The following is a 25,079-nucleotide window of genomic DNA, read 5'->3' on the forward strand; positions in this document are numbered from 1 at the left end:
GCACTCAAAACAGATTGCTCATACTTGTGTGAATTTTCTTTTTCTGTAATTGAAAAGAACCTCCTTCAAAGATTTCTTGGCAACCCATATTCACAGTAATATTTTGTCTTCAGAGAAAATAGGTTTGTACATACGAATGGTTTCTCATGAAGGTGTGCATTGCATTATGGCAGGGATGCCCAACCTATGGCCCGTGGGCCATATCCGGCCCGCGACGCGGTGCCATCCGGCCCGCGAAACTTCTGCCCACAGTGCAGGAAATCGGCATGTTAGTAATAAAAAAAACGAAGACTACGTATTTATCCCTACGTAGGGGCGTCTCTCAATCTTTTTTTCGATGGACGAATAACATTTCGATTCAGTGCTCCGACTTGGTGTCTCTACGATGAAGCCGGACATTCAGAAGTTGGTTTCGGGAAAACAACTTCAAATATCCCACTAATTACTACATAATTAATGGTAAGTACAACTTGTTTCTAATAAAAAATGGTATCCTCTCTATTTTTTTTTTTTCTTTTTTGTATTTTTGCGGTGAAGTGCTGTCCGAAATGGATATGACCCGCGACACGGCTGTCCGAAATGGATTTGGCCCGCAGGCCGAAAAAGGTTGGGCATCACTGCATTATGGGATACCACAGCTTATTGCCACCATTCCTGAAATTGTATAGCTTTTATTGCATAATTGGTATTTTGATGATTAATACATTGGATATGGTTCTTGACCTTTATATTGATGCCCAGTTATGCATATTCAAGCATTTTAAAAAAACGGTAATCGTTGCAGTATTCCTTGGTTTTTAGTCGAAATGTGAATACTGGCACCAGAGAACCGGGTATGTGGGTGATAGTTTACCTTAACTCTTACTACCCACATCAACATAGAGTTGCAGGGGAATCATATGTACTGTACTCACAAGTCAATCACACAGTTCACTACTATTCGGTTCACAAGCCCCTACCTCTGCTGTTCCCCGAGCACAAAACCCAATTTATAACGTATGAGGATAAAGATTTAATAATCATAAAAATCATGGAAATACATAAAATAAAAAGACTTATTTGTGCCCCAGTGCTATCCGTGCTAAGAGTACTTCCACTATTTCAGTGCTGTTACTCTCTCTAAATCAACCATTCACTCTCACTCACGCATCAACTTAGCTCTGTTGTTACAGTTGTTCTCATATTTGTGGGTCCATGATGGTGGTTTGATGGAGACCAATTTTCCAGCCAACAGTCAAGTCACTCTTATGACTTTCCCTCGAAAGTGTCTGTAATCCTTCTCTCTCGATCTGCCAACCATATCAGAGAGTGAAGACTGCTGTTCCAGCGACATGGAGTCAAGCCTTGTCCCAGTCCAGGGACACACTCATTATCTTTGACGAGTGTTACGCCACACACAGCCGTTGAACAAACACCACCTTCATATGAAGTTCTCTGGTTCTTTAAAGTGCATCAAACAGCATATGTTCTCGTCCTTTAAAAATGATGACTTCTGGTTGCCTGGGTGTTGAACATCTACCTCTCACAGGTAGTGCAAGTCCTGGTTGCATAGCCCTTTGATTTCCATGGGGACAGCAGGCAGTCCTGACAGTTCCTCCTTACTGACTTGCCCCCTTGCTCAAGGTTCTCTAACCCAATGTCCTTCCTCCTGAGTCTTGCCCTCTTGTCTTAAGACCCGGTCTCGAGTTGAAAGTGAAGCTGGTGTTTGGAATGCTGAAGTCTCTTTGACTGCTGACCATCCACTCTAACATCGTGCCAAGAATTGTTTTGAAAGATTCTCATTTCCCTATTTTACTTTTCACATTCGCAGTGATACAAACAATGAGGGATGCCATTGGTCACTTACTCACCATCCAGTCATCAAGCAGCAAGCATTGACGAGAAAGAGACCACCCACTACTGACCCCTGTTGCCACCCATCCCATCCACCCTGCCTACAACTAGTCTGGTGGAAGGTGACTAACCCCCACTCCCCATCATCCTGGTAGACAGGTGTTAGAGCCCCTGAAGTTTCACTCTCTTCCTAGGCATTGACGTCTCTGCCAGCCAGCTTGTCATGTTTGGCTTACTGTAACCACTTAAGGTTGTCTTCTGTGTGTAACACCTCTGCACTTCTACTCATAACACCTCTACATTGGCACATACGCCCCGCTTTCTTGCACAAGGGGTTTCAGTCTTGTCGACGAGCCATTCTAGACCCTCATTGGGGCCATTGTTACTTCCCCATTAAAGTTACCACATGACATTAATCGTGTCAGGAGGATAAGCCAAAATTAAAATTAAGGTTTTTATTAAGGAAAAATGAACTGTTTATACCTCAGATTGTTGTGAAAGAGATTTTTTTGTTGTTGGTTAGTCTAAAGATAAACAAGTGTTTTAAGTGAAGTTTCTGAAATATCCTTTAAAATGGTGCAAAAATATTATGAGCTATCATTACGTGCTGTTTTTTAAGTTAGCACATTCCTGTTTCTGTTCAGGGGTGTAACTCCATTCAGAAGTGGTTTACCTAGTGAAATATTTGACTTTCATCCCTTTTCCTTAAGATTTGGGCTAAAAATTGATAAATATGACACATGCTTGTGCAGACTAGTGTGTATGGTTACTGAAGAGGCTGCGTAGACACATCCCTTGACTGCTATCAACAAACAAGTCGTTGTGCTGGTCTTTCAGGGTTGGTTATTGGAGGGAACAGCTAGATAGATGCAGTGGCTGACATATCTTGCCACTTAGGCCAGTCTTAAATGGTGGTGAGCAGGCCCTGTATGGAATCACCAGTGCAGTCTTTCACATGTGCCAACCAGTTTTTCCTCTGCCCACTGTAGCATCGATCCTCCAAGTATCCTGAAGGATTGTTTTAGAGTGTCGTGCCAGGTCACATGGCCAAACAATATAGTCAGAGCTTCCACTGCTTGACTGTTGCAAGAAGAGGTTCCTCATGTTCTACAAGAGTAGTGAGCATACTTCATAAAATGTCATTAGCTTTGTACTCCTTGTACAAGATTTGGAACAACCTCCTCATGAACTTGTCTGTTCTCCTTAAATGCCTGTATTATCTTAAGAGACTTGTACAACCTGTGCTTGGTGGTAAACCTGATATTGCTGTGCCAAATTCCGTCCAGCTTGACCATTGATGCTGTTGCAATCCTGATGTGAATATCTGCTATGCAGCTGCCATCTTTGGAGAGGGTAGCTCCCAAGTTCCTGAAGCTATTCACCTTCTTGAGCTATACTCCATTCATAAAGATCTTTGCTTTGCTGTTGCCATTGGTGTAACCACAACTTTTCTATTTGTCGGTGATACATTCAAACTACCTGTCTGTTGTTAAGGTCTTACAAGTTTGCTGTTGGCGCTTGTTGTATGTTGTCTGCAAAGTATAGGTTGCAGATTGGGTTTTTTATGAGACATTTTCCAGAAAGATGTATAATGATACAGGTTTTGTGTGAAAGAAAGTTCCTTTTTGGTTATCCACTAGTACTGTGCTCATTGAGGTCTTGTAAAGCATTTTGATGACTTTACAAGGTCCTCTTTGTTGAATTTTTGCATTATGTGCCACAATCCCAAATGCCACTCTCTGTGAAATGCCTTTTTAAGGTCACTGAAATAGTGGAAGAGATCCCGCTAGTGTAGTAGATACTTTTCTATCAAGATATGGCATTTGAATGGCTTTTCAACTGTGCTCCTTCCTGTTATGAAGACAGCGTGTTCTTTAGGTTCTTTAGCAGGCATTGGTGGTATTGAGGCAATTCTTTATTACTTTGCTTTGGTGGTTGCTGAGGTTTACTTTGAGCATGATTTTGCTTGTGTGACTGATTAGGCTCTTGATTCTTTTGCTATGGCACTGTGCTGATTCCTTTCTTTGGAAGAGGTAAGGCTAGTGACTGCATATTTCTTGGGACATTTTTTACGTTCCCAGACTCTTTAGCACAGAGCAGTAAGATCCTTTGGGGTTTTTTTTTTTCTTCCCTACTCATTTATCTTGAGTGGTCTGAATGAATTCAAGCATGTTTTCATTATCATCCTTTGTGAGAAGCTCCTCATGTTTGGCAGAATTGTTTAAGCCAATTGACAATACATAAGAAAATGATACATCTTGAATTTCTATTTGCCATATTGTTAAATGTTCATGCATTGTCTGCATTCTCATGATAATTCACTTGAGATCTGTCAACAGCTATCTTGATGAATACAACACTGTGAGCAAAACACCAATGTCATTTGTCATGTTCAAATTTGCCATTGAACACATCTCTCGTGTCTCCCGGATTCTGCTGCAAGCTAATGGCCATGCCCTTCTTGTTGGTAGGTCTTGCTTCTTGATCATCTGATTATTTTGACCAATTAAATTGTCATGAGTGTTTAACTCTGTGAGCAGTTAAAAGTGTGAAGTAATAATGATGACTATCCTACATGTGAGGGGCTTGATAAGCATTATAGCTTCATGATACTGATAAGGAGTGTGACAGTGGCTCTTGTCTGGCAGACAAGGGAGCTGTCCCAGCTCTTAAGGTGCTATACATGCCCCATGATGCAACTCATAGTAGGTTATGTGGGGAAAAAGTCACATGGCAAATGTCATGAAACACTGAGGAGAGTCATTAAGACCCAGATGGAAAATAGCAAAACCGAGTACAGGTAGGCTGTAATTCAATTAATATTAAGGACAAATTCCAACTATATATGAATACAATTCTGCTTTGAAATAGAGATGCTTTGATGAAAAAAATGGTATGGTGATAATTTTTGTTGGATGTTTTGAGAGTAAAAAAATAATCAGAAACTTTCTTTAGGCGTCGGAGGTTCTGGTCGCCAAAGTGCAGCAAAGTTAGCTTCTTTCATGGCTGACTATGAGTTGTTCCAGATTGAGATCACTCGTACATATGATGTGAATGACTGGAGAGACGATTTAAAAAGGGTAAGAAATTGTTCTTTTATTCCTTAATCTTTAGCTAGTTAAAATGTGTTTCACCGACACATTTTGAAACACCAAAGTAGACAATTATCATGAAATACGGGCTTCTGTTCTTTAAGCAGTGAAAGATTTTGGATGAATGAAAATTTCCACTTTCATTTGAGGCTATACTAAGTTCTGCATCTTGCATGTGAAGGAAATAAAAGTTTTTTTAATTTAAAATATCATTTAGATTTAGAAGTAGATAGAGACAACTTACAATTTTTTATGTGTTAGAGGCTTTTTGGCCATTTATCCAAGAAACTGCTAATCAGTTTGTGGTACTTGTTACAACTGCAAGACAGAAACTTTGCATCATGTACATGTCTGATCTTGAGAATATATTGTCACTAATACTTTACAACTGTAGGATGAAAATAATGTCAGATGCATGTCGATCATAGCTGCATTTTACACACTTTGTGTCTTGTTTATGTCACAGCTGCTTAGGAAATCAGGAACAGAGGGTAAGAGTTTGGTATTCCTATTTCCTGACACTCAAATCAAAAGTGAGTCATTCATGGAAGACATCAGCATGATTCTTAATACTGGTGATGTACCAAACATCTTTGCTGCAGATGAGAAAGCAGAGATCATCGAAAAAATGCAGACAGTAGCCAAAAATGAAGTAGGTGATCTAGTGAGACATTTTTAATTTAATTTTGCTGCTTTCAAGGAAGTTTCAAGAAATCTAGCAGTAGAAATGAGAGTATTTTAACACACAGCAATGCTTATCTTGTATAATGCCAAATACTTTGGTGCTGGATTCATTAGACTTTAAAATCATAGGAATCTATTAGAAAAAAGAATCACAGGAAACTGAGTAAATTCTCAGATTCATCCCTGGCATTTCCAGTGTTAATTTGCAGCCAGTGCCAATTAAGCAAAAATATGAAGTTAAAATAGAACCATGTTCAGCGCACAATGTTCTCATAAATAATCTTAAAGCTTTGCTCCTGCACCTGCCACTCCAGCCAATACCTCTCCAGACACAGTGATTTCTGCTGTATTCCTATTATCTACAGTGGAAGTCATTAAGCAAGCACTTTCTTAATTTCAACAGAACAAATTTACCTTTAAAAATGTTTCATCTTAGTAGAGCAGCAGCAGCAGCAAAAGAAACAAAATCCTGTGGATGATTAGGCAGGTAATAGGTGGAAGAAACTGTTTGAATGAATATAACAAACAAGCATCAACTCAATCTTACAGACACGTCAGACATGTTTTAATCATTTTTTTTTAAAAATCAGCTGTCATATTCTGATGATCATCACTACCAATGTCTTCCTTCCCTTTTCTGGGGAGAAGGGAACTGTTGACTTTTGGGACGCCATCATTTAATTCCTCCGACCCATTCCAGCTGTCTCAGCGCCCAGTTATTGTCACCTGTCAAGTCTATTTGTTCTTGCCTAAACAATTGTCAATTGGCAACTTCAGAGTTATAAATGTTCTTCTAACTTTATGACATCATCTTAAAATTATTGACTTCTAACCATAAACTTTCAAGTTAATTTCTAACATTCAAATAGTTTTATAATTTTTATTCTTTGCAAACATTTGTAAAAGTCATTAAAAACAGATTTTTTTTTTTATTGTTTTACCCCAAAATCAAAACAAATAAAAACAATTTTTAAGCTCTTTTCTGACAGAAACGAAGAATAAGTTTATGGTAACTCATCAGATTCCAGGCACATAGACGTTACTGAAAATGAAAAATTTTCTCTCCTTAAGGTAAACATAACTTGCATCATCTTGCTATACATCATAAGGGGAACTACAAGACACTTATACCCTGCACTTGGTGGTAAACCTGATATTGCTATGCCAAATTCTGTCCAGTTTGACCATTGACAAAATTGGTCTCTAATAAGAAACAATGTTTTACAAAACTATTTTTTTTAATTCTTAAGTAGTGCTTAAACTGATCTCAGTATGTTTCTTCCTTACATGCGGAAGCTTATGAATTAATCCCCTTGGCTCATGATAGAAATGAATAATAAATGCAATATGTAAATTAACCACATGCATATACATTCTGTTTTGCCATCAACATCCCCTGTTACAAATCCTGCCACAAATAAAAATGTTACATACGAAAATACTTTAAAATATTGACAGTGAATAAAATCTCTACAACTCCCCAGCCTCAGGCAACATAAATACTGAGAATCCCTCTCGAATCTCTCATTCAGACTTTTATTTCTCCACCCATCTTGCTCTGTGAACCTACTACATGAAGGAAATATTTTATCTCATACAGAAAATCCAAAATCATCTTACACATAATGTAAATTGTATAAAAATGCAATGCTATTTGAGATCATTTTAGTAAATGTTTAAAAACGGGAACATTTGTATGAATCTGAGTTTCCACAAACAATTGGGGCAAGTATTTTGGCCCAATAGGTCTACGTCTCACACTCAAAAAGAAAGAACATATAGCTGACCAGGAGAAATAAGTACCTCTGGATGGCCTATTCTCGTGGACCACAAGACTGACACCCAAATAAAATTGTAATAAAATTAAAATTGTAAATACACATGACAAGTAAAACTAATTAAAATTCCTTTTTATACCTCCAAAATGTCATGGGTATTACATTTCTCTTCTTTTTTTTTTTTTTTTTTTTTTGTTTTTGTTCATTGTAATATCTAAAGGCTTGAGTGCTACAATCAGAAAAGAATCGCTACTATTCAGGAAATTATATTAGTATCTTGTTAAAAAAATCTCAAATCTGATTTTTAAAGTATTTTTCTGTATTTATTGTCATTAGAAAATCCACAGTGAACAGTAGGTCCATAACAATCAAAATTATAATTGTTTTTATCATGATCATTTGGTGTCTATTTTTTGAATGTTTACAAACAAGTTTATATATCTGATGAATCATAGCCCTGTTTGTTCACAAGTGTTTGTAAAGGGAAGTAAGTGCTGTGCATGATTCTTGCAGGGAAAGAGGATGGAGGCGACTCCCCTGATCATGTACAATTATTTTATAGAAAAGGTCAAGGATAACTTGCACATTGTGCTTGCAATGAGTCCTGTTGGTGATGCTTTTCGAAACCGCCTTCGAATGTTTCCCTCGCTCATCAACTGCTGTACTATCGACTGGTTTCAGGTGGGTACAGATACATAGCTCTTGGGGTTTAAAGCCTCAGCACAGTTTCAGCAGACAGAAAAGACTACGAAAGTATACCAAGAAGAAGCCCTCTCCTGTGTTGATGGGGTTGAGAACAAAGCTGATGAACTGGGACTCTCCATCTGAGTTTCAAGCCAGTTTTGTCAGCTGCAGTGGTTTCACACCAGACTGCATGGTGTTTGAGCCAATGGTACTTCAGTCGTGGAGACTGAGAAAGTTTGGGGTTTTTTTTTCATGAGAGGGCTATCTGACAACAAATAAGGGGTCACAATGGTAGAGTTTGCACTTTCTGCAAAGTGTGTGCGAGCATGTGCCTTGTGGTAGGCCTTCCTTGTTATATTAAGTGGAGATTAGATTTTTTTTTCACCATTACAGGTGTCTTCAGGTGTATTACCAATAACTGAATTATTGCAAAGCAATTTTAGTTTGTGGATCTTACCTTTTTAAGGAAAGCAGTTGCATTTAAAAGAAAGTAGACTTACCTATGCTTAACAGGCATGGCCAGAGGATGCCCTTGATATGGTTGCAAACAAATTTCTCATGGAACTTGAAATGGAAAAGGAGATGCGGGAGGCTTGTGTTATACTTTGCAAGCATTTCCATAATTCTGCACAAATGCTTTCTCTCAGGTAAATTAGTACTCTTATAGGAGATATTCTGAATCTTTTGCTAAATATTGCAGTTAGGTAGAGAGAGTTGAGACAGACACCTTATAGATTGACCATGTCAAATATGTAGACCGCTTTCAAGAACAGTTAGATAACTCCATCAGTGAGATGTTTCACTTGTTAAATATTCTGGATGTAGGGACAGCTTGCATGGTCTAATACTTTAAAAACTTTCCCTGAGTTTGCATCTACTTCTTAGGTTACTTTGGCTTCTTCCTATTATTAGCCATGGTGTTTAAGCAGGATTTCAGTCTTTTTTTTTTTTGCACATTATGCACAGTTCAGAATTGATCACATTATCATTGCTGCTTGTACATAAACTATAGTTTAGGAAGGATCAAGCTGTCTAAGCTCTTTAAAGGGAATGAGACAAGCAAGCTTATCCCACAAAGAAAAATTATTCTGCTTAAATGAAAACAGAATAGTCTATTAATGGAAAGGAAAGGCTTGCGCAGTAGGGTGTAGCGTCATCCAATGAATTGTAACAGATCAACAGGCACATCTGGGGTTTTGTACAACCAGCTATACTGTTAAAAAATGCATAACAGAGAAATCTGCAATGAGCAGAACACCTTTTTTTGCCCAAAAACATGCAGAAATCATGTTTTTTTAAACTATTAAAGTTCTCTGTTTAATAACTGCAAGAAAAGATCAGTTTCTGATAACACTTGCACTGTCAGAAAATAATTATAAACAGTACAAAAACCAGTTTTTGTTTCTAGTATCACGGTAATCTTGCTTAGTGTGAAATGGTGACGTAAGGTCTCTTGACTTGATGACAGCTCGAATGTAACCATCCCTTGCATCCATCCCATAGATTGATTTTGATGCCTCACTCACTGTCCTGACACAGCACTGGACTCCCTGAGAGTGGCAAGATGAAGAAGGGCTGAGTGACAAGCTGCTGGAATTCTTTATCTGAGAGGTGGTTCCAGTGTGAGTTTCTTCATTGATGGCAGTAAGTCTTGCATTATTCCAGCATTCTTTTTTAGTTTGGGAGGTCAAAATTCTCTGACTTGCTTGTTGAGACCCAACCAGCTTGCTTGGTGAATGGTCTTTATTATGTCCACTGCTGCCTTTCTATTGACTTCATCGTGATCTCCAAGAACCAACAGAAAAACATTTTCCTGATGGGCCCAGCATGTGTTCCATTGCACTATGGGCCATGTTATATTCCTTGCAGGCCGATGATAACAAACTTTGTTGCTTAATTTGTTGAAGCAAGTGTTTTGGTCCGCCAGTGCATCTTGGATGACACTTGATGCTAAACCATGTAGGTCTATAGCAGCAGACAATGAACTGTGTCAGGAAATACAGTTGGTTACTTGGTTGCACTGTTGCCACATACAGCCGACATATCCTGCTAGCAGTTGTCAGTCGACGCGGTCGAGGCTTTTCCTGCAATAAATCGTCTTTGATGCTTCCACTTCTAATAGCTGTGATTATTTTGTACAGGTAGATTTCTGGAAGAGGATCACAGTTGGTAATGAGTCTTCCAAGCTAATAATGCCATTATCCACCAGTGTTGCTGTAGGATGGCCACAGCTGCAATATGTAGCACTCTGTATCGGTCTGCTTTCCAAAGCATTGGTTGGTATTGATATCATATTCCTGTCCTGTTGTTGGAAAGCATCACTCCAGTCATCAACATCATCATCATCATCATTATTAGCATTACCATCATCATCATCAGCAGCAGCAGCAGCCTCTTTTACACTTGCACTGCAGGATGCTGACTCTAACTCAGTGTGCACTACTGAAAACACTTCTGTAGGTGAAACGTCTGTCTTCACTTGCCCTCTTCCTTCCGATTTCTTTATCTTCTCTTTCTTTCATTCAGTCTTCCTTTACTTGTTTTCTTTTCATAATTTGCATTTTTCATGTGGTTCTCTGGTCCATTAAAAACTGACACTGTCACTGTGGTACTTTCATGTCTGTCACATTTGCATGCACCAAGGTCCTAACAATGGTAGACAGCAATGTCAAACAGTTGATGCAGAGTTTCCATGAAATTTACTGTCTTTACAGTCTCTTTGCCTTGCTTTGATGCTTGTGCTGCTTTGTCCATTAATCAGGACACTTTGAGCTTCACATTCTTGTGGTTGTGACTGAGTTCCAGCAACAAGTCCACAGATGTATCAGTGTCTGAGAAACTTGGGGAACAATGTCCTTGTTGCTGGTAAACTTGCTGTCCTTCAGAAACAGAAAATAACATCCAACTTGCAAATGAGCTGGAAGCTCGGTCAAGGGACACTCTGACAATGGATTACCAAAGATACTATGGCTAGAAGCTGCCCTTGTCTTTAAGCTGTTCATTATATTCTTATAAACTATTTAACAGTTTTACCATCGTTCTATTCATCAACAATAGATGTATTACACTGTCCTATTCAGTTACTTGATATCTCACTGTCTCACTAGTCACTAGTACAACTGTATCACTAATATGCTTCCCACTGTTACACAAGAAGTGCTTATACACTACATGCACAGATAAACAGAAGGTTTCAGAAGGAGATAAAGTTTGAATGTTCGAGAACAATCTAGACCAGTGTAGCACTGACATAATGATTTCTAATCTTGTTTACATAGCTAGTTCTTGAGACCGACAGCTGAAGTTGCTTGCTCGTTGTTATGTGTGATGTCACCTATTATTAAGTTCCTTGCTAATGCGCTGAGCTAAATTATAATAGTATAATGTCATATAATCAGTAAATATTGGAGTACTCTGTTATGTCTTTGTTTGTAGAGGGTAGGGGGTTGACAGCTCCCAGGACTGTCCCTTTCTCAGCTTGGCTGTGTAGGTAATAGCCTGCCTTGAACTGTCCACCCACGGCTACTGGCGACTGGACCTATTTTTACACCAGAAGTTATGAAGTCACTTGGGGTGACCATGTAGGCTGGGAAAGGTCAGGACGAGACAGTAGGAAAAGTGGGTGGATGATTCTGGAACCTTCAACGGGGATAGTATAAGTAGTGTAGCTTTACAGTTGAAGAAGGCTTTTTTGGTTTGGAAGAGAGAGCGGAGAGATGGCAGGCCAGCCGCCAAGAGAGATTAAATAAAATCTACAGTTATGCGGCAATTTCCGTCTTTGTTGTGTTCTTGTAGCCCATCCCTACATAGCCATCAGGGACTGACATGTTGGTTACAATATCTACAACAAAGAAGTATCCATTAAGGAAATTTTAAAAAAACAACTAAAGGTCATGCAGAAAATAATGGCTTTAAGTACCAAACACGTCAAGTAAACATAGCAGATTATTTTTCTGACTGAAGGACATTTCTTGTGGTAATAAGGAGTTCTGCTTATCACAGAGCAAAATCTTTGAAATCAAGATATCAAATTGTCAAAACCTTAAATGTGCGTCAAAATTGCTGACTTCACTACACCCTATTGCACATCATACAGCTAAAGCCATTCTATTTATGTCAGAAAAGATGGGCATTTCATTTTTGCTAATGAGCATGTCTTTCAGGCAAAGGGGAAAAAATTCTGATTAGTAGATCTGAGTATGACCATTTTGGTTGATTGATTATGATGGGTTTCTTTTTTGTCTAAAATGCTCATCTAAAAATGGCATTTTAATGCATTTGACACATGGGAAAATGTCAACAGCATATAGGACCTGGTTCCTAGTAGAGTTCAGACCTAAACTATGATGGGGAACTGCATGTATATGTCTGGTAGCAAAACAGATCTACTGATCTACTGGAGAGGAGAGCAGTGGGTGCATGATTATTGTAAATCAAACATTTAATTGTTGAATTACAGTTAGTGACCTTCCCTGCAGAAATGTTATTTTCAACTTGCAGAGAGTATTTTTTAACTGTAAGCTGCTGAATAAAAGTAAGCATGGAATAAATTTCATTATTTACATTGAATGAGGTAACAGTGACAGTCTCATTCACATAGGGTATCAGTGTAAGCCCTTCCTGTGAAATGAATGATGTAGCTTGCAGGTCCTGTCTGCAGCCATAAAACTTAGTGTGAAGTGGAGCTTCTGTTAGATACACTCATTACTATTCATAATGAATACATTTCGAAATAATGTATCTGTCTTTTAATGACATCCAAAGAAACACCCATTTCTTGAACATTTTTCACCCAAGCAAGCAGTGTATTCTCACTCTTAGTTATTGAATTGAAGAGCAAAAGATTGTACCATCTGGCAGAAACAAGTACAGAGCACAGAGCTATACCAGAATCCCTCGTTGTTATTGTAGTCAACAGACAACAAGGCATAATAAATTGTGTGTAATTATTCTTGTGTTTAATTCTTCCAGATTTCTTGACATTTTGCGACGATATAATTATGTGACACCCACATCATATCTAGAGCTTATCATGACCTTCAAGACCTTGTTGAGTGTCAAGCGGGAGAATGTGAGGATGATGAAGAATCGCTATGTCACTGGCTTGGAGAAGCTGGCGTTTGCTGCATCACAAGTGGCCGTCATGCAGCAAGAGTTGCAAAGTCTGCAGCCAGAACTTATACAGACTTCACAAGAAACAGATTCAATGATGATCAAGATTGAGGAGGAGACAAAAGATGTTGATGCTGTGAAAGAGGTCACATTTGATGGTCAGATAGCTATACAACACTATAGAAAGTGTTGAAAATTAAGGGAAAACTCTTTTCTAAATCCATCCAACAAATGAATGCAAAATCATTGGTGTATTTATTTTCCCATGCTCCTGAATTTGCTCACTCTCACATTGCCAGAAAAAAATAGTCTGTTCTTAATGTTAGTCTCGGTCATAAAAACCATGACTCCGTTAAATCAAATGTCGTATTGCTTAATTTGTTTTTAGACAGACCTTTCTGTTTAGCCTGGGGAGAGAGTTTAACAGTAATTAATGCTATTTAGAGGACCTTCAGAAATAAAGTAAAAAGAATCCCACATTCCAGTCTAGAGGAATCTGTTTTTTGACATTTATTGAAATACAGACTTGCCATTGTAGGTTGTAGCTGCAGATGAAGCTGTAGCTGATAAGGCTGCTGCAGCTTCACAAGCCATCAAAGAGGAGTGTGAGAGTGACCTGGCAGAGGCCATTCCTGCTTTGGAGGCAGCCCTAGCTGCCCTTAATACACTCAAGCCGTCTGACATCTCCCTTGTCAAATCTATGAAGGTATATTAAGGAAAGTGGATTAGATCCAGGAGAGAAATAAAAAAACTACTCCTTTATTCAACTACAACAAGAATAGAAGGCAGACGAAGTGATGGAAACTCCTTCAAACATTGCTTTCAGTATCATTGCCCTTTTTTGTTTTTTCGTCCTTGCTATTGTTGTCATCATCATTAATCCTACATTGTTGTTGCTTTTCTCTTATTAATCTTCAATTATTGAGCATCACTTTTCTACATCTGTTTAGAATGTGATTTTTATGAAAAGCTTTATATGGAAGCTATTGGATTTTTTGTGTGAAAGATAAAATAGGTCTGTTTAAACTTGCCTTCATGATGCCATTAGTGTATTATTTCTCAGAACCCTCCAAGTGCTGTGAAGCTGGTGATGGAGTCTGTGTGCGTAATGTTTAACATCAAGTCTGAGCGCAAACCTGATCCTGGTGGCTCAGGAAAGATGATTGAGGACTATTGGGGGCCATCTCAGAAACTCCTTGGTGACTTGAAATTCCTTGAGAAACTGAAAGAATATGATAAGGACAATATTGCTCCAGCAGTCATGAAGCGTATCCGTGAAAAGTGAGTTGGGAAAATTTAAGACAAGTGAACAGTTTTCTTTCTTGTTTATATCAATAAGTGGATGAGCTTCTTGTTGACTATAGCCTAGTAGTGTTTATTTGTTTTATTTGTGTAACAGGGTAGGTGGGGGTTGCTTTCCCGATCTCACCACAAGAACAAACACAACACTTTCATGGGTTTCAAGTCCTTTACTCTAACATTTACTCTAGTCGATGGTTCTGGCTAAGGCAAAAAACCTCCACACCACACACCCGTGCTCTCATGAAATGTAGCTCTCACCTCTGAGCTGTCCCCTCACCTTCTCCCCTCCTCATCCGACCTTCACACCCGACTCCAAAACCCCGAACCTCCATCCTGTCACTACTCGACCCCCTCCCGCTCTCCCTTGGTCAATGGTTTGTAACCTGGCCAGTAACTATCCCCCATCGCCAAACCTGTATCTGTTCCTCTGTGTGTGTATGTGCGTGCATGCGTATGTATGCATGCCATGATCCATACTACTATATTTGTAGTCTAGTAATCATTTTGCAAGCTCACCTGCACCACTTTTACAAAACCAGGAATGTGTCTGGATATGATTGTTTCAGGTATATGACAAACCCTGAGTTTGATCCAGCAATTATAGCCAAGGCATCTACAGCCTGTGAAGGTCTGTGTCGCTGGGTGCGAGCAATGGATGTGTATGACCGAGTAGCCAAAATTGTTGCTCCCAAAAAGGAAAAATTAGCTGAAGCGGAAGGTGAACTTGCTGTCCAAATGAAAAAGCTTGGAGAAAAACGGTTGGAGTTGAAGAAAGTAAGTTTATTGAAAATTTTAAAGACAAAAAAGCACATCCTTAATTAGTCTTCTGTCCATGTGTTTGTCTCAGTTTGTCTGAGCTCTGCTAGGAACCAGGTCCTATATGGCTAAGCTAACCCAGCCTAACCTTGGCATAACCTAAATTTTGGTGATGTGGTGTCAGTAATTCAGGGGTTTTTTTTTTCATTACATTACACTTTCCAGTGTGTTGAAAGGTGGTGAGTGTTGTTAAGTGCCATGGTCATTTTTTACTTGCACTGCGTAAAGCATCACTATTTTACATGCAAAGATAGAAGCAGAACTTTTTTCATGCAGATGAGCACACATCCATACATGATTGCCTGCATCTGTCTTTATATGTGTCCACCATCCATAGAAATATGTTAAGATTACTTAAAAATGCATGAGCAATGAACATATGTGAAAAAGACTGCATCTTCAGGAAACATACACTGGATTATTTGCAAGTTGTAAACACTTGTGTTTTTTAGGTGCAAGATAAGCTGGATAATCTCAATACTACATTAGCCGCAATGATAAAAAAGAAGAAAGAGCTAGAGAGCAACATAGATCTATGTGCAAAGAAGCTGGATCGGGCAGAGAAGCTGATTGGAGGACTTGGTGGAGAGGAAGAAAGGTGGACAGAGAATACTCGAGTCCTTGGTGAGCTTTACATCAATGTTTTGGGAGATGTCCTTCTGTCTTCTGGCATAGTTGCCTACCTGGGGGCCTTCACTGTTGACTTCAGACAAGTAAGTTATTAAAGTTCAGTTAAAGGTAGACAATCTCTGATGCAAAAGTTGTTGAAAGAGATACGAAGATACACAAATCTTCAAACTTTGTTTTCTAAGTGCACAAGTGAAGCCATGCAGTTGGAGGTGCTGTGTTATCAGGAGCTATACGAATGTACAGTGTGTTGGATAAATTATCTTTTATTTTTAAAAACATCCTTTTTCAAACAGATCACTTGTACAGGCATAAATGTGATAGAGGCTAGCTTATAGGCCAACAGGACAATCAGATGGTAGGATTGATTGGTGAGCAAGTCTGTGTTCATCAAATTAAATGTTGTTAAATGTTGGGATATTGTTGTGCAAAAGGCACATCTGCAAGGCTTGTGACATCTAAGGCATCTGGTAAAGTCCTACTATTCTATCTAAACCCTAAGCACACAGAACATCATGTTCTTCAGAGATGAACAAACTCAAGATAATCAGTTTTGAATGTGTTTTCTGTGATTTTGTAGGATATAATCAAGGAATGGTGTGCTATGTGCCAGAAAAACAAAATACCATGTTCCAAAGCATTTACTTTTAGTGCCACTCTGGGTGAGCCAGTGGCTATTCGTGCTTGGAACATTGCTGGCTTACCTGCTGATGCCTTCAGTGTGGACAATGGCATCATCATATCAAAGTCTCGTCGATGGCCACTGATGATTGACCCTCAAGGTGAAACATTAGACTGCCAGCATGAAGGGGTGACGAAGTCTAAGAAGTTTTATTATTAAAGAAATAAGTACAGCATGGCATGCTTAGGTTACCTTTTAGACATTCTGTTTCCTTGTTCTGTGACATGGAATTGATCTGTAAGACAGACCCACAAATCCCGCATCATGCTCTTATGTTTGGTCCTCAGCATCTAGAGACATTGTCACATCTGTAGCCTCATGATTGCATCTTTCAAGAAAAATCTTAAGACTCACTTGTTTACACTTATTTGAAGTTATCATTTGACCTGCAGTTTGGTGCTACTGGGATCACCGCGCATTGAGCGCATCTTTGTGATGCGGATACTAGCGCTCTACAAAACTCCATCATCATCATCATCATCATCATGTCATGTTGGCTCACAGTGTTGTGAAACTAGAAACAAAGTGTTAAATAAGTCTTAGTTCTCTGCCATATTTACTGAGGCATTATTTTGGAATGCAGAAGATTGCATGTGCATCCCTATAGTGCACAGATGCATGTATTACTTTTTCTGTGAAAGAAGTGACATTATATACTAAAAACTGTATTTTTATAGTTGACAATGATGTGGCATGGAGTTATATGACTTATAACTTAAATGAAACTTATGTGACATACTGAACACAGGTCAGGCTAACAAGTGGATCAAAAACTTAGAGCAGGTAAACCAGCTCAGTGTCACCAAGCTGTCTGATGCAAATTTTGCAAGGATCTTGGAGAACTGCATCCAGTTCGGTACACCAGTACTCCTTCAGAATGTAGGAGAGGAGCTTGATCCACTCTTGGATCCAGTCTTACAAAAGCTGACCTTCAAACAGCAGGGTGTGGAATGCATACAGCTGGGAGACACTGTGGTGGAATACTCAAAGGACTTTAAGCTCTACATCACCACTGGGCTACGAAATCCACATTACTTGCCTGAAGTTGCAGTCAAGGTAAGAGCATTAAAAATCTTTCAGCATAGACATTATAGGTTTTCTTGATTGGATTTTTCAAGTTTTTTGTTTAGCTTTTGTTTATATAGATATTTTCATGAAAGTATAAAGGAAATGGCTACTCTTCATTGCAGTGAGCAACATTGCCTTCAAGCGTCTGTATAGGTGTTATCCTGTTTTGATTGGGGGGTTTTGTTACTAAAAAGTGGAATAAGGTCCATTACAAAGAATGTTATAAAATAGAAAAGACGACATCAGAACTTGATCATTCCATTCGAGAACACATTTACAAATTATGCTATCTGCTTTTTAAACTTCCATTATTATAATGATATAAACTTCATTTATTTTTAATTTGTTTCTCCATTTGAATCACCTTTAATGGTGAGCACATGCCTATAAAAATATTTAATAACTAAATGTCTAGAATCCAAGGATGTGATGAAGACTAAATTGCTCACTAATTTGAAGGCTTTTTTTATCAGGTGTGCCTGCTAAACTTTATGATCACACCCCAAGGACTGGAAGACCAGCTGCTGGGTATTGTGGCCGCTAAGGAGAAGCCAGAGCTGGAAGAGAAAAAGAACCAACTCATCATTGAGGGTGCACAGAATCAAAAGCAGCTGAAAGAGATTGAGGACCAAATTCTGGAGATTCTGTCATCATCACAGGTACTACTGCAATTTTGAAAGTAAACATGATCAGACTTGTTAATTTATGTAACCAGTATGATGCTTCCTCTTACATGGTTACTCAGGAATGGGCCAGTTGCGCAAAAAACTCACCAGAGAGCTTTTACGGAGCTAAAGCTAGTTTATATCCATGGAGTATGAGGGTATTGCATACAATACAATACGATACAATACAATACAATACAACTTTATTAATCCGCAAGGGCAATTATAGGTATGATGACACGCCAGCACACTAGAGGGAAGATTATGTAGGAGATTAAAGGGAATAGATTCTGGCAACATACACACACACATGTGCGCACACACCCACTCATATAGTAACAGCAACAGGAGGATCAGTGGGCACCCCGCATAAGGTCACCTCAGGCTGACACATCATCACAGCTAGTGGAATTGAAGAAGTAAATGGCATATAGCAGTGAATGTAGTGACATCTGTGTGTGTGTGTGTGAGACAGATAGGTATTGGTCAAGTGCATGGCAGCCATGATTAAGACATGTTCCTTGTGGGCAAATAAATAAACTCAGTTTTACCAGAATGGACCTTTTTCCAACCTCTCCACCCCACAGCCTTGCCAGTGACAGCAGTCTAGTTTGCTTGGTGGTCAACGCCACTGCCCAAGGTCAAAGCACATGAAGAGGAGTAAGTTTTTCCATGTGATAAGGAACTATGTTATCATCATGCCTTTACTCTATGGAAGTAGAAATATCTCCATAAATGCTGTCTGTTGTGTTTCTTGCATGACTGGTCCATCCCTGAGTGACTGTAGGAGGCAGCATGTACGCTGACATTACTTTGTTCCCTTCCTTTGATCTGGCCAGCTGTGTAAACGAGACACTCATCCCCCTAGTTTTTGTGTGTAAATAGCTGGCAAAATGCAGCACCTGAACCCTGTTCACCACAGCTTGTGGGGGTTATTTCTTCGCATTTCATACTTCTTTGTATGACTGAGCACATGCTATATGTTGGTCCTCATTGTAGGAAAGAAATAACTATATATTCCTTAGATAAATGAAATATGTGACAATGATCAACTTTATTTGTCCCAGTGGACAATTTGAACTTGGGAAGGTGCTCTGGTTACAAAGTAAAGTTAGAAATAAAAGTCAGAATAAAGTTTGTTGCAAAGTGCAGCGTTAAAAGATGTCAACATGAAAAATATTAGCAATGAAAAAAGAAGGCAAGTGACAGTTATATATATATAAAATATCAAACAAACAAACTTACATCAAGAATAATCATGTTCACCTACAACATCACACACACACACACTACTGACACTTCATCTGAGGTTTAGCAGTTGGACCACAGATGGTATAAACGATTTCAGGTGTCTATTACTTTTACTTATTGGCATGGAATAACGTTTACCTGAGCTTAATAATACAAATTCTCTTGTTAGTACATCTTCAGGTATAGACAAAATGTGTGAAGCTTTCCTTACTATTTGTTGATCACAGAAAGAAGCTAAATCCCTCTGTTAGATAGCAATTATCTTAGACAGGGACAGGGAGATTGTAAAACCAGGATACTAATGAAAAAGATAAAATACTCTCAATGAACTACTGGTAGAAATGGCCTAAGGTTGCTTGTCAAACTGAAAAACTATTGAGCTTACAAAGGAGGTATATTCTTTGTTGGCCATGTTTAACAATGTGTTTGGTGTTTAAATTCCATTTGAGCAGGCAATCAAAATAGTTTCCAGGTACCTGAAAGAGTTAACAGTTTCAACAGGTTTACTGTGTATCACACTGGGAGCAACAAAATCCTCTTTGATGCTCCTAAAGTCTATATTTACTTTTTTGCTTTGTCTACAATTAACCCCAGAAAGTTCTTGTCATACCACTGTACAAAATTTGTTAAGGCATTACTATGATCTTTCTTATGTTCCTGCAAAAAAGTCAACAATGCAGTATCATCAGAAAACTTAATGATGAAACTATTCTCCTCCATACTTCTGCAGCTGTCAGTGTACATGATAAACAACAGAGGTGATAGGCAACAGCCTTGTGGGGACCCGGTCCTTGTAACAACAGTATCAAAATAATTACTATTTACATACAACCTCTGCTGTCTGCAAGTAAAAAATCCACTATCCACAAAACCAGTTGATGTGGAAGATCTAAATCAGAAATCAGGGGAAAGATCATGACGAGACCGTGAGAAAAGGGGGGGGGGTGGTTCTGGAACATTCAACAGCAGATAGTATAAGTAGTATAGCTTTACAGTTGAGAGAGGCTTTTTTGGTTTGGAAGTGAGAGTGGAGAGACGGTAGGCCAGCCGCTGAGTGAAACTCTGAATAAAATCTACAGTTATTTGGCAATTTCCATCTTTGTTGTGTTCTTATATGACTAGCCCACCCCTACATTACCATCAGGGACTGACATGTTGGTTACACTAGCATGCATCATGGACTTATCCAAATGTTTGTACAGTGTGTTGAGAATTAACCATTTGGCATCGTCAACACCCCTCCGCTTCCTATAATCAAATTGCAGTGGATCTAAGTTACTCCTACAGATTTTAAGATGAGATTTTTGACGATTTTCTTGAGAGTTTTCATTACAAGAGAGGTTAGTGCTATTTGCCGCAAATCATTCAGTTGATTAGGATTAGGTTTTTTTGGGAGTGGGACAATGTTGGAAAGTTTCCAGAGTGCTAGAATGTGCCCTGAGTCGAGAAAGAGTTGAAAGAGATGTCGAAACACTCCACCCAACTGAACAGCACAGCAGTGTAAGATATGCCCACAGATCCCATTAGGCCCCTGGGAAAAGAACATTTTTGGAAAAAGCAGGGTCTTTTTGTGGATTCTAAGGTCAGCTAAGTGCAGGTGTGTCATGGGAAAAAAACATAATATGAGGTATTAGACTAGATTGCACACCTGATGAGTAAGAGCTAGAATTGCAGTGGAAAATTCTCCTTGGGAACTTCTGTCCTCTTCCCTGGAACAGCAAAAAACAACAGACTGTAGGCGTTTAGGGCTTTTAAGATCTGCAACTAACCAATGGTCTGGCCACAATGTGCAGTTAGCCTTGTATTAGAAGTGGATCAGTCTGGCTACATTAATCGTTAAAGGGGAAACATCCTACTGGTCACATTTATATATGAAATATTTTCGTGACGTTGAATTGAAAGCAGCTGAAAAAGACCTCTGTGAATCTGTGTGTCACTGTTATGCTGGAGATTTGATGATGTTGCAGGGGAATATTCTTGAAGATGAAGCTGCTATCACAATGCTGTCTTCATCCAAAGTCTTGTCTGAAGAGATCTCAGTCAAGCAGGAGATTGCTGCAGTCACAGAGAAGGAAATTGATGAGACTCGCAACATCTACAGACCTGTTGCTGTACACTCATCCATCCTCTTCTTCTGTATCTCTGACTTGGCTAACATCGAGCCCATGTACCAGTATTCTCTCACCTGGTTTATCAACCTCTACCTGCAGGCAAGTGTGTTGATTGCATACAGTTTAAGTGAAAAATATATATTTTGAAGTAAATTCTCTCTTTGAAACTAAAACAGATGACATGACCCTAGGAGATATATAGCTTTATTAGCCCTTTAACCAAGAGAAATTTTCTCTCCTGGTTGTAAGCCTCTCAGCTTGGAAATGGTGCTGCAGCTCAGGAGGCTACATCCTTTGACAACTGAGGTATAAGACCAGTCTTCCTGCTCATCTTTTCACCACAATTCAGCTTAATACAGTTCAGGAAGAAGGGAGGGTGTTTGCATCAAGTCTCTAGGGCTTGATAAATGAGCAGGATTTCATTCATCCCTTGACTAGTACCAGTCACAGTGAAAAGTACATGGATAGACTGGGCAGCTGACAAGGCTCACCACTGCAGCCTGTCTTGAGAGATGGTGAGCAGGTCCTGCACAGAAAACTTCTTCTGACAGAAATGTGGATAGACTCACCCCTGTTTAGTAATGAGATATTTGCATTTTCATTTAATAATAATAATATGTTGATTTGTATAGCGTTTTTCTCCACTGTTAAAGGTGGGCTCAAAGTGCTTTACTAAAAAGAAAAGCACACAAACATAATAATAATGGATGCTGCACTATAATCACTTCTGATGACAGTGACACACTGATGTTGAGAGTGACCTTTACCTTGTTTTCTGCCAGTGGTGATGTCAAAAGGCTTACTTCCTGGTGAAGAATCAGACAGCTGGTATTCTGAACAAGCACAATGCTTTGTTACTGGTTTGTCTAACATAACTTTTGTCTGTCTTTAGCCTCTTGTCACTCTTGAATCTATGGACTTGACCAGCTCCTTGTTTTAGCAAGTTGTCTGCGCTGGACCCTGTGCTGGCTGTCAGTGGCCCTGAGTTCAGATCTTCAGCTGAGAAAGCCATTGTTTCATCAGTAGGAATGCAAAATAGATCAAGAGACTCAGATCAACGGAGCTGAAATCATCAGAAGACTACTGCTAACAATGAAATCATAAAGCAGAGGAAAACTGCATGAAAATTTTTAAAGCAAAGGACCGAATGTGTTCTTCAATACCTTCAGAAGAAATTATTAGGCAGATATGAAGTCAGTCGACGGAAAATCCAACAGCAACGGCGTAACAAAAAAACAAAAAAAAAGCACCGGCCTACACAATGGGCACCAAAAACACAACAAACTAATAAAAATAAAAAATTGCGCAGAACCGCCACCCTCAAACCTGCTAGGCGAAGGGATGCCACTCCAAACTGCTTCTTCTGTCATCACTTCTTGTCTGTGGTTCATTTTCCCCAGACCTGATATTTGGCATTATAGTCTTCCAAAATCAGCTTTCCTCACAGGAATATTCTTCTGAATATTCTTGTTGAATCATCTTCTACTATTTTAGCTAGATACTTGAGATATGTGTATGCTTTTTGCCGAAAGGAAGCGTGATTTAAATTTTAGCCCCGCAACATCCTTTCTCAGTATGCTTTATTTCTGCTAAAGAGTGTGCAGTATTTTTGGTAGTCATCTGTGGCCTGTGGATGTTTGCTGATGGTTGTTAGGCTTTCTATACGCATCAGATAATTGTTGCTAAAAGTACTTTGTTGTCTCTGTAGCTTGCATTGGCTGCCGGACTGATGTCTTTTTTTAGGCATGGGTGAATGGGTTCAGATGGCAAGTTTTCTTCTTCTTTCTAGAATGGGTTCAGATGGCAAGTTTTCTTTTTCTTTCTAGGTCTTGATTTCCTTCTATTGTCAATTTTCGTTGGGTTTTTAATGCATTATACTGATCTGGCTTACTTAATTGTTGATAGGGTATTTTGCAAGGATACTTGCCATATATTGCAGCATGCCCAGATTTCCCCAAAGTTTATTTATGTCAGTTTCTGATGATCTTGGATTTTACTTTGCCTGTTATTGTGGTCCTCCATAGTACCTTACACAGATTTCCTTACCAACAAGAATACATGTACTTGTCTTGTGCTTTCATAGCAGTTGCCAAGGGAGGTTGCCCCTTAAGCTGCAGCATCATCAGCAGTCTGGATGGTGGTGGTGAAACTCATTCTTTAGGGCTTGGCAAATGCCCGCGATTGAAATTTTCACTGGTATTTTTCAATATTTATATCAATTAACCTACAACAAGGATGACTATCTGTGATTCACCATTTTAAAGAGCATTTTTAAAACATTTATGTGGTGTGAATTTTAAGAAATGTAGGTTTTGTTTTCTTGCACTAAAATCAAATGTGTTTTATGATGCTATCCTACTTGCGAAGGCTTTGCTCACTGGCGGTATTAGCGGAAACCAGGAGAGGCAATTTCCTCTGTTCAAAGGAAAAAGATAGCTATGTATGGTCATGTCACCTCATGACATCAAGGAAGAAATATGTGCCTTCCTGCTGTTTTGTCCGATCATTGCTGCTATTATGCTGTACATTTTACTTTTATATTCAAATATTATATCACTATGTATACATTCTGCTGTACACTTTACTGTATTATATTAAAATATATCACAATGTATAGATTCATAAAAGCATTACAAGGCAATTAGACATAGAGCTCATCCTTCCTGTTCGCTAGTCTTGAGAATAAAGGATTTAATCTGCTAGATGTGTAGCATTTATTTGATAATAAAAATCATAGATATTTTCTGTTGATATTCAGTCCATCATGAACAGCACACCCTCAGATGATGTAGACCAGCGTATACACAACTTAAATGAGCACTTCACTCATAGTATCTATCGCAATGTGTGCCGCTCCTTGTTTGAAAAGGATAAACTGCTTTTTTCCTTTATCCTATGTATTGGAATTTTAAAAGGAAAGTAAGTGATCATTTCCCTCCTCTCTCACTGTGTGTGAGAGAGATAATAAGAGAGAAAGAGTATACATGTGTATGTGTGTGTATATACACACACCTGTAAGTGTGGTATATAACAAGTATTAACTAGTTCTATGCAGGAAGAAAATATGATCACATTTTTAGTCCATTTAAATTACAAAAGTTAAAGGTAAAGAAGGTTGCATGCATGTCATGTAGTATGTGTGGGATACCTAATTTATGAAGGCCATGTATAGAGATCATGAAAGTCCCAACAGTGATCAAGAATATATATGCATTTGTTAGAAGGGAAATTGTATTTTACAGAAGCAAACTATATATGTGATAGAAGTTGAATGAGGTGTGGTTGGGTCGAAAAATGTAGGGTTAAGACATGTTTGATTTAATGTTAAGTAGTCTGTATAAACAAAAACACTGTGTCAAGAATGTAGTGGACTT

The 25,079-nt window shown here is 38.8% G+C and overlaps 1 protein-coding gene across 5 annotated transcripts in view; it reads left to right on the top strand.

Moving 5' to 3' along the window:
• LOC112573597 (dynein heavy chain 3, axonemal-like) overlaps window positions 1–25,079 on the top strand; it is a 107,522-nt gene that overhangs the window by 72,707 nt on the left and 9,736 nt on the right. For all 5 annotated transcript variants that reach the window (XM_025254109.1, XM_025254127.1, XM_025254117.1 and 2 more), the window contains 15 exons: window positions 4,173–4,300; window positions 4,789–4,913; window positions 5,392–5,577; window positions 7,901–8,068; window positions 8,585–8,718; window positions 13,043–13,328; window positions 13,722–13,889; window positions 14,247–14,464; window positions 15,052–15,259; window positions 15,754–16,014; window positions 16,509–16,710; window positions 17,359–17,666; window positions 18,152–18,337; window positions 21,562–21,804; window positions 24,464–24,624. In XM_025254109.1, the coding sequence (XP_025109894.1) occupies window positions 4,173–4,300; window positions 4,789–4,913; window positions 5,392–5,577; window positions 7,901–8,068; window positions 8,585–8,718; window positions 13,043–13,328; window positions 13,722–13,889; window positions 14,247–14,464; window positions 15,052–15,259; window positions 15,754–16,014; window positions 16,509–16,710; window positions 17,359–17,666; window positions 18,152–18,337; window positions 21,562–21,804; window positions 24,464–24,624 (2,982 nt within the window). The remainder of the gene's footprint in view (window positions 1–4,172; window positions 4,301–4,788; window positions 4,914–5,391; window positions 5,578–7,900; window positions 8,069–8,584; window positions 8,719–13,042; window positions 13,329–13,721; window positions 13,890–14,246; window positions 14,465–15,051; window positions 15,260–15,753; window positions 16,015–16,508; window positions 16,711–17,358; window positions 17,667–18,151; window positions 18,338–21,561; window positions 21,805–24,463; window positions 24,625–25,079) is intronic.

This window comes from Pomacea canaliculata, linkage group LG1 (assembly GCF_003073045.1).
Source record: "Pomacea canaliculata isolate SZHN2017 linkage group LG1, ASM307304v1, whole genome shotgun sequence".
In the NCBI taxonomy this organism is placed as follows: domain Eukaryota; kingdom Metazoa; phylum Mollusca; class Gastropoda; order Architaenioglossa; family Ampullariidae; genus Pomacea; species Pomacea canaliculata.